The sequence below is a fragment of the Nipponia nippon genome, unplaced genomic scaffold (assembly GCF_047370975.1).
Source record: "Nipponia nippon isolate SJK-2023a ecotype South Korea unplaced genomic scaffold, ASM4737097v1 scaffold_31, whole genome shotgun sequence".
Lineage (NCBI taxonomy): Eukaryota > Metazoa > Chordata > Aves > Pelecaniformes > Threskiornithidae > Nipponia > Nipponia nippon.
In genome coordinates, this window is record NW_028262349.1 from 5,256,956 (window position 1) to 5,274,288 (window position 17,333).

Genomic DNA, 17,333 nt, shown 5'->3' on the forward strand with positions numbered 1-17,333 from the left:
GATCTATAAATTTAGGTGACCCGGGGCCAGTTTCTCCAGGGCACCGGGTCGGTTTTTAGGTGCCTGCTCACGGTCAGGTTGGTTTTTGCTCCTGTGCCCAAGCCCAAGTTTTGGGGGAGTTTTTAGCATCTTCCACCCATGCCAGAGCCACGCGCAGCGGGATGAGGACATGGTGCAGACACAGAGGTCAAGGACTGGGGCAGCGGAGAAGAGGACAGAGCCAAACTGGATCTTACCTGTGCCGGTGGGGCTGGATCTGGCAGTGGGGAGGCAGCTGGGGGGCAGGCAATGCCCAAACCACCCCCTGGGCTGAGACTACAAGGAGGGAGGATGGAAAATGGGGCTGAGATGGGACCCGCTGCAAACTTCGCTGGAGAAGAGTCTTGAGCCCGTTCCTGCTGCGGAGAGAGGTGTTGCCAGGATCCAGCCATCCTCTCCCATGGCCGTGCCCCACAGCGGGGAAGGAGCCTGGAGCAGGGACTCACCTCCCCGGGGTGGTTTCTATTACTCCTCAAATGATGCTGAAACTTCACATTATAATGAAACCCACTAAGGGAAGAAATCTGGGTAGGGAAGGGAAATCCCCCGGCCGGTCCCAAAGAGGCACCGCCTGTGTCCTCTCCTTTCCCCACAGCAAAGGCACCATGGTCCCCGGTGTCCCGGCGCTTGGAGCAGCTCCACCTCAGGGCACGTTTGCAAATCAAAACTTTCTGAGCATCACCCACCGCGATGATGTCTTCATTTAGCTGTTTAACTTGAAGAAGCTGGAAAAGCGCCCTGTTAATGACACATTTACATCCCAGCAGTGTTCAGAACCCCAGACCCAGGCAAAAACCTGCCATCTCCTCCTGCCTCTTCCTCTCCAGGACTTTTGGGGTGGGTGGAGGGGACTTTTCCAGCTGGCAGGGGGTGTATTGGCAGTCCTTTAGATGGGCGCTGCCACCTTCCTTGTCCATTGGGAATATTTACCCTCAGGTTTGACACCTGCCCTCAGATCCTGCTGTTTTCACTGTGAAGAGGTGCTGGATGGGGCATTTGTCATCCTGGCCAGCACCCACAAGCAAGGGTCCTGTCCCTGTCCCCTGCTCGGCACCCAGCTCCCATGACAGCTATTTCCTTTCCTCCATCTCTCTCTTCCTTTCCGCCTCGCTCCTTCCCTCCTCTCCCTCCCCCTGTCCCCATCCCCCTTTCCCAGAGCCTCCTGCCTGTGCCTCTGCCCAGGCCGGGGCTGCCTGCACAGCCGGGGACCAGGCTCCCTTCAGCCTTTTCCCAGCAGGATCTCCCACCCACCCCCATTAACCTTCTCCCACCCACCCCCATTAACCTTCTCCCACCCACGAGCTGTCTCAGCCGGCAGCAACCTTCGCCCCTGCATCCTGGCGCAGGGAAGATGGTCCCCGCCGGCCCCCCCAGGGACACCCCGACAAGCAAGGGCACCCCCGGAGATCCCCCCCCGCCTCGGAGGAGGCGTTAAGACAGTCTCTGGGTGCGGGGGTGCCTTTTCTTTCCATTCAGAGGAGATTCCCCAGGCCCCCCGCCCCGGCGCACACGTACAGAGGTTTCCTGTTCGTAGGCGGATGCTATCTGCAGCGGCGCAGGGCGGGGGGACCCCACTGGGGGCCGGGGACACCGCGTTGTCTCCTCCCGCACACGGTGCCCAGGGCTCTCTCGTGACCCCAGTTCATTTTTGGTGGATTTTAAGGCAGCTTTCCCAACCCGCCCTGGGCAGGATCGCACCCCCCAGGCAGACACAAGCATCCCCAGGCTCTGCTGTGCCATAGGGATCATATCCCGCTGCCAGGGGGATAAAGGGTGCCCTCGACCTGGGGTGCTCAGGGTGTGATTTCTTTACAACTGAGTCATCTAAACATGACAATCAGGGGACAACTTTCCCCCGAGCCCCAGGAGAGGCGGCGGGGCTGGGGTGCGCTGCAACGTGGCACGACCTCGCGTTTCCCAGGGGTCCCACCAGCACCCAGCGGTCTGCGGACAACGGGCTGGAAACTGTTATTCCGGGTATAATTAGGGAGAGAAGCGGCGTGGCGGTGGTGGGAGGGAGCCGGAGTGTTTGTTGTCACTGATGCACTGGGGCAGTGTTTTGATGGAGCATTTTTGCATTTTTCAACATTTGCACAAAACGAGGGGTTTTGCGCACAGAAGAATTCCCCGCTGAATTTTCCAATGAGCTGCCCCGAAGCTTTGCAATGCATGGTTGAGAAGTTTCCATCTCGGCTCTGCCCAGGCTGGGAGGCGAACGGAGGCGGGTGCCGCAGCCGTGCTCCTCTGCAGGGCTGGATCCGGCCGGCCCCACCAGCGCTGGGCTCTCCAGTGGGTCCTGAGCGAGGGCTGGGTTGTGCCCCGTGTCCCCCCCCAGCATCGCTGCCTCCCCTCCATCCCGCTGCTGCTCCGGCGGGGATGTGGCCCTGCTTGGCCGGTGCCTGCGGAGCCGCTCGATGGCCACCCCGCGCTGTTGAGGTCTGTGCTCCAGCAGAAACGCCACTGCCCTTTCCTTTGCCTCAGTTTCCCCACCTGCAAAGGGGGCTGGGGGCTGCGCGGCACCCCTGAGCGGGGGTCTGGAGGAGCAGCCGGGCAGTTCACGCCGGGGCCGTCCTCTGCCCGCCCACGGGTCCCTGGGGACACACGTGGCCCTGGCGTGGGCTCCCTCCCCGCCCGGCCATGTGCAGCCATCACTCACACTCAGCCAGGAGCTGAGCCTGATGGAGGGGGGTGTCCTCCCCGCAGCACCAGCAGTGGGGACCCTGGGGTGCTGGCAGCGGGGGAGGCAGGGACGCTGATGTCCCTGCTCCACACTGTGCCCAAAAGAGGGTGAAGAAAGAGAGGAAGAAGGGGGTCCCTGATGCCCCCATGGGAAGGCAGGGAGGACGATCACACTCTCTGCATCACTTCTGTCCCCACAGCTGGAAGAAATGGAGCAAAATAGGTCAGAGGAGGGCACCCATCACTGCCACCGATGTCCCCAAGGCTGTGCTGAGGGTCGGTCCCCGTGGGGCAGGTGGGCAGGCCACGCTGGTGGGCAGCCCAGCAGGCAGGGATGGACTCGGGTCTATGGTTGGACTCCAGACCGTCCCGCGGGCGATACTCACTACCACAACTCCGCTGATAGGATCGTGCCGGTGGCGCGCGTTGCACGAGGGTGCCCCGCTCTGCTGCGGGTGCTGCCAGGGAGGCCAGGAAGGAGGGGGCACCCTTGGAGGAGAGGGGGACGGCGTGGCCAAAGGGTCCGTAACCTGGAGAGCGCGAGTCAAGCTCGAAGCCTGCCCTCGCCAAGAGCCCATCCCCATGGCAGCCCGGCTGCTGTACCATCACGCAGGCTGGGAGGGAGCTGGGGACAAAGTGGCTGTAATGTGAGAGATGGGTGGGTTTTAAAAAAAGAAAAAAAGAGTTTTGAGGCCTTTTTTCTCTCTCCCTGTTGTTGTTGTTGTCCATAAATAATAATTAAACCACCATTTCCAGCCGAGGCCACTTGTTTTAAATTTCCTGGCTAAAGTGATGTAACAGCTGTGCGTGATGCAACGCCATGTGGAATGCATCATTCAGGAAACCAAAAACAAAACTGCCTTTCTGTCCAAATACTCGGCATATCTCCTTCCCCCAGCCCGGCTCGGGGGGTCCAGCAGCCCCCAGGTCTGGGTTGGGCACCCCCAATGCTCCCATGGGACCCGGCTCTGGGGGGGGGCACAGTGGGGAGGCAGCTCCCTGGTCCGTGCTGGCTCATCTCCAGGTCTTTTTTAATTAAAAATGTTACAAATCAAGAACTGGTGCTTTGCTGAGGAGAAATAAACCTGCGCAAGCCCGACACGTACCCTGCCACGGGAGCGGAGGGTCTGATGGGCTTTTCCTGGGGGGTTCCCCCATTTTCTCTCCCTCTTCCCCCCCAGTTTTGCCCTGCCCTGGGGCCTCGCTGGGATGGCCGGGGTAGCTGAAAGCTGCCGGTGGCTTCAGCAGGGCTCCTGCCACCCCCACGTCCCCCCCACCATTGCTGGAGGGATGTGGGGGGCTCCCTGGCTCAACCCCCTCCCCGGCCAGACAGTGTGGTGGGGTTTAACCCCCCCTCGGCTCCCCACTGTTACGGGGAAAAATAAACTCTCCAGGACGCCCACAACCGTCCCTCTGCCCCGTCCCCACGCAGCATCGTGGCCGTGCCGTGCCCAGTGCCGGCTCCGCTCCCGTGGGAGCCCGACCTGCCTTCGAAACAGGGCCGGCCAGAAAGGACAGGCAAGAAAAGGAAGAAAAAGAGGAGAAAGGGAAACAGAAGGGGGGGAAAAAAAAAGAAGAAAAAAAAAAACCCGAGGTTGCAGTGGGAAATCAGAAGTCAGAGCTGAGGCATTTCGGCAGCCGGGGCTGGAATGTCTGACTCACACTGTGACTAAATGCAAATATGAACTCAAACTTGCTCCTTAAAGTCACCGGGATCCAGTGCAAAGCCCCGAGCTCCCAGGCGATGACTCCCGGCGAGGTGGCCTGGGCCCGGCCGCATGCTGGCCCACGTCTCAGTGGCTCCGGGGACAGGCACCTGTGGGAGCATCCTCCACGGTGACAGCGACTAGCGATGCTCTGCACCTCCCAGTTTGTTTTACCTCCCTGAAACTGGAATGAAAGGGGAGCCTGGGGGCAGGATGGCACCCCCAGACCTCGGCTCCAGGTGGGAGATGCTCACCCGGTCCTGCCCCTTGTTGTCCCCCATCCCGAGGGAGCCTCCTCGGGCTGCCCTGGTTTTTAGGGGCAGGGGGACTTTGCACAGGGACTCTGTGCAGCCACCGGCCGCACTGGGTGGTCCTGGCCCATCCATCTCCTCTGCGCCCATCATCAGGTCCCTCGTGGTGCGGGTGGCTGTCACACGGGGTCCCCCGTCACTAATAGATAGGGAAAGAGTCTGAGTCCCAAATGGGGGGCAGGTCCCAGCAAGCAGTGCCGTACCCCGGGAATCACATCACACCCTGGAAGAACAGCCCTGCTCGAAGGGAATTCCAGGGAAATGGGGATTTTGGGTTTTTTTTTTAAGCCTGTTTTGTTGCCCAGCGCTGACCTGAACTTTCATTCATTTTCAGTTTTGTAAGAGGAGAGTGGGAGGCTCCAAGGGAAGCGGCAGCAGCCGGCGTCCTGCGGCCCCCGCCGGGGCCGGAGCCTCCCCCAGACATTGCCGCAATACTTGGGCTGGGCCAGCCCAGCGCTCCCAAGCCCTCCTGGCCAAGGGCCGCAGCGAGCCTTTCCTGGACCCTCCCGAACTGCAGGGAGGTGCCATGGGGACAGTGACAGGCCAAGGTGGGGGCTCAGAGGCAGGACAACCTGCTCCAAAGCCACCTTTGCGCAAGTCTCCATCCATCCGGCTTCAGGTTTCAGCCTTTTCTTCTGCGCCAAGCAGCCTTTTCCCTGCAGGCAGCAATGGGTCCCGCACGCCCTCGGCGAGATATTAAATGGCTGAGATGGCTTTTGGTTCTGGGAACGAGGCCGAGACACAAGGCAGCTCTTCCAGCTTGGGCAGGTTTCTGCCGCGAGGTCCAGGGCTCCCCTGCCCGGGGATGCCGGTGTGGGCTGACACACCGCTGCCATATCCCCAATAGCACCTGCAAAGATCTCCCAGGGCCTCCCATGGGCAGAGTTTGTCCCTGCTGCCATCTCACGGGGGGGAAACTGAGGCACGGAGACCAGGGCCACAGATAATCAGAAAGACCTGACCAGAATAACTGCTTGTCTTACTGCGGAGACGGTCCGTGGCTCTGCTGGCTGTCGGACCGCGTGGCCTGTCTCTGCTGACTTCTGCCTTATTGCATGTAACGACCTGCCCAGGCCTCAGCAGCGAGGAGGAGGCGGCTGCGCCAGAAGCTGCATGCCCACGGCCGGCCACCGCGACGGCTCTGCTTTGCACGTGGGGAGCAAGACCCAGGGCAGGGAGTTCGCCGTGGCTGGAGCTTGGAGCTGGCCGGAGCCCCTGGACCTCAGTCAAGGGCTATAAAGGGATGTTGTTTCTCTGCAAAACTTTTAACGCAGGGAAATCCCCAGAGCGGGAAGCAGAAAAGCCGGTGCTGCGCAGGCTGGCGAGGGCACCACCACTCTGCCACCACCTCCAGCTGCCAGCAGCACTGTTGCTTATTGATGTTTTACGGCTTTTTGTTTCTCCTGACGCAGTGCTGCAAACATGGCATTGCGTTGGGGGCGGGCAACTGATGAACCTGGCTTTGGCTCCAGTGGGATTTGTTTGATTCCTGCAGAACTATTAACTCACCCGCACTTTCCAGGGCTGTCGGTGCCCTGCCCTGTGTTGCAGCCAGCGGCTACCGCAGGGCCAGGGGATGGGAAGGGACCCTGGGAAGGGGACAGCGAGCAGCCCTGGAATCAAAGCTCAGGGACATCGGCTGCGTTTTATGCAGCAACCACGGACTCATTTCCACAGGAGCTGGCAGGACGATGGCAAACCCAGCGTGGAGGCTCTTTGCTGGGGGTCCGCGTTGGATGCCTGGAGAGTGGCTGGGCTGCTCCAGTCCCCCCAGCACTGCCGGGTTCACCACCGGCTTCCAGAGCTGCAAAACCCTTCTTGAAGGTAGCAAATGCTTTTGCAACAATGGCCACTGTTCCTCCAAAGAGGGAGCATTGCATGGAGGGGCTCTTCCCCTTCCAGCGAGGCTCGGCCGGGAGCTGAGCCCCGGGGGATAACCTGCCCACAGGGAAGGTCTCCGTGCCCTCCTTCAGCCAGTGCCTGCCCCGGAGCCTCAGCTACGCAATGGTTTTTCCCCTGGCATCGCCAGCTCTGAGTATTGCAAGAGTCATTGTGAAACTGTGTTTTATTTAAGCCGCAGCTCTTGGTGTCGTAGCACTACGATACAATCTCAGCTCTATTTACTTATGTATCAGCTGCACATTATTAGCACTAACAGCTGTGAAGCTGATGAAAACTGCTACCCCCATCCCAAAGGTTCAGGGGATGGAAACAAGGAGAACTCGAGGTGTTGCCCATGCAACGCTGCTGTGTTTTACACTGTTAGGCAGGGGCAAGGGGCTGGGGCTGGTCCGTATCTCGCCCCACGAGGTGCCCAGCGGACGTTGAGGTTGCTCCTGAGCCTGCAGGCTCCAGTGCATCTCCAGGCAGGGAATGTCACCGGAGCCCCTCCAGCGTCCTGGGTGGAGGTGTCCGCACGGCATCCCCGTGGTACCCCTTTGTGCATCCCCCCATCCCTTCTGCTTCCTCCTGCCCTGTGCCGAAACAGCCCGAAATAGGAAACTGAGGGGGCCGTGCCGTGAACTGGAAGGGGGAACTTCTCAGCTTCAAGAAAAAAACATGATGCTGGAGGAGTTTTAAGCCTCCTCAGTTCCCCACGGGCAGGCCTGGGGACACGCTTCTCGCCATGATACTGCCACCGGGAAGGAGGAGCCTTCAAAGGCAAATTCTATTTTGGATAAAAAGATGCATCGTGACCAAAACAGCTCGGAGCAGGAAAATCTCCCCACTGCTTTCAGCCCGCCACTGTCCTGGCGGCGGATGCCCGGGGAAAGCCGGTGAGGCTCACGGCGACTCCTGCCCGCCACGGCTCTCCGTCACGTGGCTGCGCACAGCCACCAGCGGCAGGATAGCTAGGCTCTGAGGTTTAATTACAATTGTTGACAGGGAAATTATGGCCACACACGCAAAATTAGAATATAATTGTGTTAGGGAAATGTTTCATCTTCTCTTTGTCATCCCCGAGAGCGGAAGGCAGAGGGGGAGCAGAGGAAGAGGGCCGATGCTGGCAGGAGGCGCTGGCCCTGTGCCTCGCAATGGGGGTGAGCAGCCGGGCTCGGGGTGCCGCAGGGCGACAGAAGCCCAAGGGGCCATTGGGCACTGAGAAAATGCAGGAGAAAAGGCAAATGGCCTCCTTTTACAGAGCAGCAGCACACGAGGCAGCGCTCCCGTTCCTTCGGGATCAAGGGGAGCGGGCAGGGGGTTGCATCTCTGCCGTCCCGTTAGCCCAGGGCTCAGCCCCACACCAATTCCCAAAAGCAGCTGCATGCCGTGGCCAGCCCCATCCGTGCCCTGCGCCCCTTTCCACCCCGAGCCCAGGCAGCGTTTCACCCAGCCGGGCTCTTTGCCCAGGGCTGGCTGCCTGCGGGGAAGCGGCAGGGCCGAGGGCGATGCTCAGCCTGCTGTGCCGCACGCGGGATCGGTGTGGGATGTGCCCGGGGCAGCTGAATGCTCCCAGGGGAGCACGCTCCTCTCGGAGGGGCGCAGATGGCTGCGTACGAGCGTGGCGGCTGGCGGTTCCCCCTTCGGATGGCCACCACAACCGGCACCTCGCTGCCAGCCCAGATACATCCCCATCCTTGCCGAATCTCACCCCTGGGAAGATCCATCCCCAATGACAGAAGATGACTTTGGTCACCGACCCCGTTTAAATGCAGGCAATTCTTTCCGCTTTTAAAAAAAAGAGAAAAAAGCCAAATGGCCCAAAGGTCCAGGTGACAGCTGGCCCAGGACCCTGGCTGCAGGAGGGGGTCAGGCAAAATGAAAACGAAAGCTGCGTTGCTGACCGATGGCTTTGGGCAGGAGCAGCAGGCCTTCGCAGGGAGAGCGCCCGCTCCTCCTCGGTCCCTCCGTCGGATGCCGGCGTGGACTCGCTGAGACGAGGTAACGCCCTGCCCGCACCCACAGCAGCCACACGCTTCTGCGTTTGCTTTTCCACCTGCCTGAATTAATTGAACAGGGGGCAAAGCGCTGGCTCTCCGCCGCGCCGTGACCCGGAGCAGGGAAGGACGTCGGGCTGAGCAGAGCCCTGCTCCCCCTGACCTGGCTCCCTTCTCGCCAGGCGGCATTTTAAAAAGCCACCAAACAAGCGAGCGGCCCTCGTGGGGCAAACAGCTCCCGGGGTGCCAGGGAAGGAGCCCGCCGAGCGGCAGTCTCCCTCGCCCCCGGTGAACCGGGCGGACACACGGCACGTTAGGGAAGGTGCCGGGGCTGGCCCGTCGGCACCTTTGATACAAAGCACCCGCCGGTTGGCTTCTAAGCGCCGGCACCCAGCTGCAAAGCTAAACCAGGTGGGTAAACGGGCGGAAAGATGTAAAGATCTGGATATAAAATAGATGGACTTTACATCACAACGCCCACTGCGCTGCCGGGGTCCGGCTGAGGCTGCTGGCAGGCAGGAGTGCAGGCAGGAGTGCGGGCAGCGCAGGCAGGTGTCGCCGGCTGCAGGCCTGGCAGCGCAGACCCCGTGCTGGTGGGTCCGGCCCGGGGGCGGTGGGGCTGCCCCTGTGGCGGGGGACCCGACGTCCCCAGCACCGCGGAGGGCGCCTGGGGCACCCCGAGGGGGTCCCCCCCTGCAGCGCCAGGGCGAAGCTACCCCCCGGCGGGGCACCGAGCGGGTCTCCAACTGTGAGGCGGCTGCTGCTGCCAGGCGGCGGCTCCCGGAGCGCCGCCGGCCCCGCGGCGGGCCCCCCACCCCGGGGCGGGCCCACGGCCGGCCCGGCCCTGCCCGCCCGACCCCGGCGGGGGCCCCGTCGGCGAAGCGAAGGGGGGAGCTGCGGGCGGCAACGTGAACCAGCGGCCGCTCCCGGCCCCCGCCGCGTCGCGCCCCGCCCCCCGCGCTCGGTGGGCGGGGACCGGGACAGAGCACATCTTGGTTGGCCGAACCTCCTGCCAGTCGGAGCGGCGAGGCCCTCCCGTTGGACGGCGCCCGCGGCCTTATCAGTCCATCTCCCGGCGCTCCCGTGTCGTCACGGCCCTCCCGCCTCCGTTCCTCGGCGCTGCGTACGCCTATCCTCCTCCGCCAGGAAACATAGTTCCTCATTTGGGGGGGGGAGGGGGGCGCCGAGGCGGCCGCGCCGCCGCCGGGGCCGGTCCCGCCGCAACCGGTGCCTCCCCCCCGCGGCCGCACGGTGTCTGGGGGGGGAGGGACAGCGCTCTCCGCATCACCCGCTGCCTGTGCGGGAGGCGGAGGGATACGGCGGGGGGGCGGAGGCGTGAGGCGGGGCGTGAGGAGAGGGGCGTATGCGGGGGGGGGGGGCGGGGGTCGCCGCGTCCCTCGCCGCCGCCGCCGCCGCGGGGGGACCATGCGGAGGCAGCGGGGCCGGCGGGCGCAGCAGCAGCAGCAGCAGCAGCAGCAGCGGGAGGCGGAGCGGCCGCGGCAGCAGCAGCAGCAGCAGCAGCAGCAGCGTTAGGACCCGGGGCGTGGAGGGAGGGAGGGAGGCGGGGGCGCGGGGCGGGCCGGGCCGTACGCGCCGCCCGGTGCGGGGCGATCGCGCCGCTTCGCTACATTGTACCCGCCGGCGGCGTGAGAACAATAGGCGCCGCCGCCGCCGCCCGCCGGCCCTGGGCGCCGCGGCCGCCGCCCGCTGCCCGCCCGCCGCTCCGCCGGTCCTCCGCGCCCGCGGGACCTTCATGCGCTTCCCCTCCCCCGCGCACGCACGGGGGCTGCGCGCCTGCCCCGGAACAGGTAAAAAAAAAATAAAATCGTTATAACAAAATAAATAAAAGTATAAAATAGGGATGCGGTGCTGCGGGTGGTGGAGCTCGGAGTCGCTGCGGGACTTGGGCCGCCGGCCCCCTCCCTCCGCCGGGCCGGCAGCGGCGGGACGGGCCGGGGCTCGGCTCTATTGTCCCCGGCGCCGCCGGCTCTCGGCAAAGTTTGCCGGGGCGAGCCCCGCGCCTGCGGGGGTGTCTGCAAGGGGGGGGGTTCCCCCATCCCCGCCGGGGTGGGGACCGGTTCCCCCGTCCTGCTGCGAACTTCAGCCGGGCACCCCCGTCCCGTTCGCCGCCCCCGGGGGTTCCCTGCGCCCCCTTCCCCGGGCCGGGGCGGACGGCGCCGGTTCGGGGCGATGCGAAAGTTAGGGAACCCGACGGGGAGGAGGAAGGGGGGGCTCCTTCGGGCCGCTCACCCCGCTCCCGGCGGGACCCCGGGCCTGGCAGGGGGCGAGCGAGGCCCGGTCCGGCCTGGCTGGGCCCGCTCCGGCCCGGTCCGGCCTAGCTGGGCCCGGTCCGGCCTGGCTGGGCCCACGCCTGTCCCCGGAGCAGCGGGGCTGTCCCCAGGCCGCTCCAGGAGTTGAGGGAGAGGGAGCCGGAGCAGTTCGGGGTCCCCCGAGCCTTTGTCCGAGGCGAGGAGGTGCCGCCGGGCCCCGCTGGAGGAAACCCGAGCGGGCCGGGGGGAGAGGCGGACATCTGCTGCGCGTTAGCCCGGCATCGGCGGGGCCCCCGGCCGCCCCTCGCTCCTCCCGGGTCAAGTTTTGCTCGGCCTTTGTGCTGCCGGGGCGGATAAAGCCGTTCCCGGGCCGGGGCAGGGCGCTTGGCTTCCCGGGGGCTGGTTTGGAGTTAAAAATAGGAGGCGTTGGGAGAATAAAAATAAAAGCCCGGGCTGAATTCGGGGTGGCGAGCGCGTATTGTTCAAGTTGTCAGCGGTTTTGGTGGGGGATGCGGGGTTTGGGGGGCTGCTGAAGGGATGAATCTGCTCGCCCCTTCCCCGGCAGCGACCGGGGTGCGGGGGGGTTTCTCCGGGGACGAGCTCGCCTCCCCCGACAGCACCGGGGCAGCAGGTTGGTAAAGTTGCTTTAAAAATACTGACCAGATGCATTGATGACACTTAAAGAAAAGGCTTTTTAAAGAAAAGAAAAAAAAAAAATAAAATCCCCTGGCTGTTTTTTATAGTGGCAAAGGGTTTTTACATGCTGGGCTGATTTCAGTGTGTTTTTTTTTAAAACTTCATTGAAATGTGGTGGCTGAGCCGGCACAGCCTACAAATGCTTTGGATCGCATGGAGTTTTCTTCTTTTTTTTCTTTCTTTCTTTTTTTTTTTTTTAAACCTTATGATTAATGAGTTAAATTTATTGGCCAGCTGCCCTTTGTAACCATGAATGAGTTCCTAAAAAAAAAAAAAAGGCCAAAAAAAAAAAAAAAGGAATCTTTTATCTCATCCCAGGCCTCTCTTCCTCCCTCCCAAAGAAATATTTTTCTATCATAGTGAGCTGGCCAAAAAGATCAATCTCCCTTTAAAAAAAATAATCTGTAAAATTAGGAAGAATAATATTTACCTATCTTGCAAGGTTGCCTGGAGGGCTTTATTTTTGCAAAACCCTCCGAAAACAATTTTTTTTTTTTTTCCAGTCTCTTTTGGGAGCAGAGAGGTTCAGTTCTCACCGGGTATGGCCTGGCTGGGCATCCCCAAATTCAGCCCCTGAAAAAGCAGCTGCAGGTGCTCGGCAACCCCAAGGAAAGAGGCGTAAGATCAGACCTTTTTTTTTTTTTTTTTTTCTTTTCCTTTTTTTAAACAAAACTAGGCAAGGACAAGAGAGCCTCCTGCAGGGAGCGAGTGTGGGGGAAGGAGAGGGGGTGAGCCGAGCCGAGCCAGACAAGCGCCTGAGTGATAACTTGCCTGAACCCTTTGATAAATGAGTTGACTCTTTTTTTTTTTTCCCCTTCTTTCTTCATTCGCCACACGCCAGGAACAGAATTGGCCTGAACTAGTGGAATTGGCAGCAAAAAACTAACATACAAGTGTGTCTGGTCAATAGAGCGCTTGTTCCTGCCTCTGGGTGCTATGTGAGGACTCCGACTGTGCTCTCAGCGGAGGAGTTGGATGCTGGAGACTCGCAAAGGATTTTTCTTTTCTTGCCCCTTTCTCTCTCTCTCTCTCTCGCTCTGTCTTTTTAAAATATTCATCAATGGGGTGGGTAGTTTGCTCTAGTCATTAAAATATCTCTTTCCCCTCCCCCTCGCTTTCTCTAGGACTGCCACTGTTGAGTCTGTGGGAGTATGAATCAGCAGCAGCAGAGAATGGCTGCAGTTGGGACAGACAAAGAGCTCAGTGACCTGCTGGACTTCAGTATGGTAAGCGAGCGCGGCCGGGGGGCTTTAAAGGCCCCGGGGCTTTGCTTGTGTGCAGTGTTTTGGAGCTGCAGAAGGGAGGAAATGTGAGCCTGTAAATTGGACATGATGGGTTTCAGATGTGCCGTGTTTGTGTGCATGCACATGTGCTGCAACTTGTTTATTTTCAAGTTAGAGCAAAGCCTCTGCCCCTCCTCTCCCCCCCTTCCCCTCAAACGTATATTGTTTCCTTGCAGGGAGCAGAGAGAGGTGGGTTGAGTTTTTTTTGGATGGGAAATGTAACGGAGTTGTGTGTTCTCTGTTTAAATGCTCACTGTGAAATGGGCTGGGTGACTGTTTCTGAAGCCACGCAAAGATGTAACTTCAGTAGCTGATTAATCAGGCTTTTTTCCTCTCCCCAGATCCAGACTATTAAACTTTTGCTCCCACAGGTTATTTTGTCACAGTTTGAAATGTGTCCAAGCTCTCCAGCGCATTATTTTTGCAGGAGTTGGACACTTAAGTTCCCCACGCTCTGCTCTTCTGTACCCTGGAAACTTTTAGCTGCATTTAGGAGCTGTTTATTTTCAAAGAAACAGGACCTAAGAGTTCCCCCAGAAGGGTGTGCACAGCTCGGAGGGAGGAGAAGTCCCTTCTAGTCGTAGCAGAACGAGGGTTGGTCCGCGGCACGTCCGTCTGTGCCGCCGTCCGGGGTCAGCGATGCGCCAGGCAGTGTACGCTGTGTGCTTGCCGCGCCGGTGCTGGCTGTCGTTGGCAGGTGACTTGCGAAGGGGAGAGCTTGTGTTCAAAAGAAAATAACTTTCTGTTGGGTTCCTCTGTTGTGTGCTGCACCCTCACGGCACTTGGAGCCTGCACCTTGCTTTTTAGATAAGCAAACATGCTGTGAAGATAGAAAAAACAGCTCCACGAGGAGGAATAACCATGAGTGTCGCCGCTGTGGCTCTGGGCTGTCCTGGGTCACCCAGCCCATGGCCCCGCTGGGCTGATTTTCTTGCCTCTTGGAGAAGAAGGGAGTAGAGGGGGGAAAAACGGTGGCAGAACTCGGGGCACCCGCTGTCCTGGTACCTGTTAGGCCTGTGGGAAGCGCTGAGGCTCGGCCACTTTTCTGCACCCGAGCGCTGAGGTTTAGCAATGGGAAATAAAGCTTTTTATACAGCTGGGGCTTGTACCTGTCCCGGCAGGGCTCCGCGCTGGACGGGGAGTCGGTGGTGGGGTCTCTCAGTCCCCCAAAGAGCAATTCTGCAAGAGGAGAGGCCCAGTTCTCCCAGTTTCATGCTTCTGTTGGGAGGCTGGTTCCGTTAAATTACCAGCGATGTATTTTTACAGTAGTATGCTTTACAGTTGTGAGGGGGACTGCAGTGACGGTACGCGTTTAAAAACAGGAATATGTTCAGGGCTCGCTGGGGAGCGGTGCGTGGTTATTTGTGCCTCTCTCATCTCAGAGGTCCTGCGGGTTGGCAGGAGCCCTGGCGCTTTCCATCTCCTGCACTGGAGAGTGCCAGGTTTTGAACCGCACTTTGGGTCGGTAACCCATAATCTGCTCCCTGGCCGGGGCTGCAGTGGCTCCCACTTTGCTTTTTCTCCCCTTTAGAAAAAAAATCAAATCCCACTCACCGTTTACAGCTTTAAAAAAAAACCCCAAGACCTTATTTTCAAATTTAACGAACCATCCTCATTTGCATGCTCAGAGCTGTATTCCCTGGAGGGGTCCTGACCTGTTCCCTTTGTACACGATTGCTTCTGTCCTTGGAGATTAATCTACACCTAACGGTTGGATTTGGGTTCAATTCCAACGCTCTTACGCTGGTGTAAACCTGGGAACGACCAGAACTTGTTCTGTGTTCGTGTAAGCCTCATGCGTGCGGCGGCGGGGGCGGCTGCTTGCAGGATCAGGGCCTGCAAATGTCATTTGCCAGCAAATGATTCGAAGACGTTCCCTCCAGGATAAGTTGGCCGATGGGCTCCGACGCAGTCTGGATTTGAGCCAGATCTGTTTCACAAACCCTCATCTCCGCACACGCACGCCCTTCTCCTGAGTTTGCATAAAGGGAGTATTAACATCTCTCCTGAAGGACGAGTAGCTAAAATGGAAAGCTTCCTGGCTAGTAGACGGTCTTCACCCTGGCATCGTGAGCTTGTGGTGCGCGGTGTGGGTCTGTCGAAGAGGCTGCTCCGTGGCTTGCTCTCCCTGTGTCCTTGGGATGCAGGCTTTTTGACCACAAAGCTCGCTCTTTCAAGTGTATTTATATTTTTCTTTGAAGAAGCAGGAGTGGAGCATTGGTCCGCTAATCTTCTCCAGGAGAGTAGATGGGAGGGAAGACTAGGGAGAGGGATTCAGAGCAGCTGGAAGCGTTTGCTTCAGATAGCTATTCCGATTCCTTTTTTCTAGGGAAAATACGTTCAACCCCAGCAGCCTGTGGTCCCGCTCTGCGCTGTGTTTTGCTGTGCAGTGAGTGAATGTTAAGGTCCGTCCCTAACGGGGTTGCACAGTCAGACGTGAGTTCGTGGTGTCGGTAAATGGCAGGGTTGTGTGAGATGCTATAAATTGGGCTTATGGTCCTGAAAAGAAAGACTGGTGCCTTATTTATTAAAGAAATACATTGGGTAGTTACTGAGTGGCAAAGCACTTGCCCAAAGCTTTGTGCCAATGTAATTTGCCAATAAGGGTGAAAATCAAGGGAATCTGTAACGTGCATCTAAGTGAGCTGGAGCCAAACACCCAGCTCTGTAGTCTGATCGCTGCTTTGGGGTGTGCGCGGCAGCGTGCTCACCTCTGCCTCTGAACAAATTGCCTTCTATAATTGCCCCAAAGTACAGGTAATTTGTAAGCTTTCTTTCACCACCGCTCCCTGGCAGTAGTCCAGGACGGGCTTGCAAATCTGGAGGAGAGCTTTCAAGAAAGCATCCTGCCTATAGATTCGAGTTGCCAGCTTAACCTATTTTAGGCTTGGGTTTTGGTGCGTTATCCTTTGGCCCGTGGTTGCCAGGCTTTGCAGCTCGGCCTGATGGGCACAGGCTGCCTACGGCAGGAGCTGCCCTCGGTCTGCGCCGTCGGGAGATGCTCGGCCGCGAGGACTTGCCGTGGTTATCCCGGGAGGCGTCTCGGTCGTGCCATGCTGCCGGCGTCGGTGCGTTGTGGGACGGTGCGGGCAGGTATCCCGGCCAGGCAGGGGTGCTCGGAGGGCAGGAGCACCCCACGGCACAGGGAGAGCTGGGATGGAGCAGCCCGGGCGGGCACGCGAACGGGGTTGGGGGCCTGTCCGTGCCGCAGAGCACGCCTGCCAAGCTAGATAGAGGCAGGCGGCTGCGTGCCAGCCTAGGTCTCTGGCAGACGTGAAATGCTGTTAACAGCCATGATTATTAGCAGAGTATTAACCATATGCTGCGGGGATGCTAGTTGTCAGGGTGGGTTTCTAGCTCAGTGAGACGTTGCAGGGTGGGCAGGGGCTTGAGCAGTCACACAGGACCTGCCGTCTGATTTCTCTGCAAGCGATTGCTCTCTCGTTGCGTGCCAGCCCTCGTGGCTCCAGCCGTCGAACTGGGGGTGAAAGCCAAACCATTACCAGCAAGCAGGGCTCGAGCAAGCTCCTTCTGCCCTCGCTGCTTCTGCTTCTGACACGCTGGAGGATGCCGAAGCCGTGCCCTGCACCCTGCTCCGGCCAAGGCGCAGCGCCTGTGTTTCCATGATAAAACTCTCGCTTTTGTTTAGAGTGAAGCAGTCGTAAAGTTTGACTTTACGCCACAGTGGACGTTTGGGGCTGCAGTCAGGAAGGCCTGTCTTAAATGAACACGTATAAAATATCCTGCTGGCAATGTTTATTGAGTCAAATTCCCTCTTCTCCCCGAATTAACAGCTGGATACTTTCCATGCTGCAAAACAGATTTCAGGTTTTGAGTTCAGGCCTGAGGTTGGTTCAGCCTGGAGTTCATAAGGTGGAAGAGTGGAGGAAGTGAAAACAGCTATTTAATTTGAAAACACTGATGCACTGGTAGGAATACACAATAAATGAAATGCTGCTTGATATTGTTACTTGTGTCTGGCAAATTCCCTTTCTTGCTTAGGAGTTCGCTGTTGAATGTGTGAGGTCTCTTAGCTATAACCTCCCCGGTGGTGGGTGCGGGCGTTTGGATCTTCCCGTGTGCTGGATTTGCATCTTTTAACCTGGGAGAAATGGAGGGAGAATAAATTCTTTGGGAGGGGTGGAAATTGAGCTACGAGGGTAGACAGAAGTTGTTGTCAGCTGTCGGGGAGGCTGGAGATAGGAGTTGAGAAACCAAATACAGCGACTTAAGATGGGGGATTTTACATAACCGTTTAAATCTACATTATTCAAATCCAACAAAGGCCAAGTAATGACCCAATTACAGTTCCTCAGACGCTCATGCCTGGGTCCCTCCTCGATGCCCAGGTCCCTCCGGTACGTGCCAGCTCTGGTTCATCTCCTCCCTCCCCCCCGTTTATTTTTAAAGCAGCATTTAAAAGCAGAAAGGAAATTCGGAGTGGGTGGGTGAACTTTGCCTGTGAGTGACA

At 59.1% G+C, this 17,333-nt stretch overlaps 1 protein-coding gene across 25 annotated transcripts in view; it reads left to right on the forward strand.

Moving 5' to 3' along the window:
* Nucleotides 1-10,169: 10,169 nt before the first annotated feature.
* TCF3 (transcription factor 3) overlaps nt 10,170-17,333 on the forward strand; it is an 81,888-nt gene continuing 74,724 nt past the window's right edge. For 8 of the 25 annotated variants that reach the window (XM_087768996.1, XM_087769000.1, XM_087768999.1 and 5 more), the window contains exons 1-2: nt 10,171-10,421; nt 12,704-12,805. In XM_087768996.1, coding sequence (XP_087625122.1) covers nt 12,731-12,805 — 75 coding nt within the window. In that variant the 5' untranslated portion in view covers nt 10,171-10,421; nt 12,704-12,730. Of the gene's footprint in view, nt 10,422-12,095; nt 12,198-12,703; nt 12,806-17,333 lie in introns of those variants that run through there. The other 17 variants (XM_087769006.1, XM_087769007.1, XM_087769008.1 and 14 more) reach the window with 5 other exon arrangements.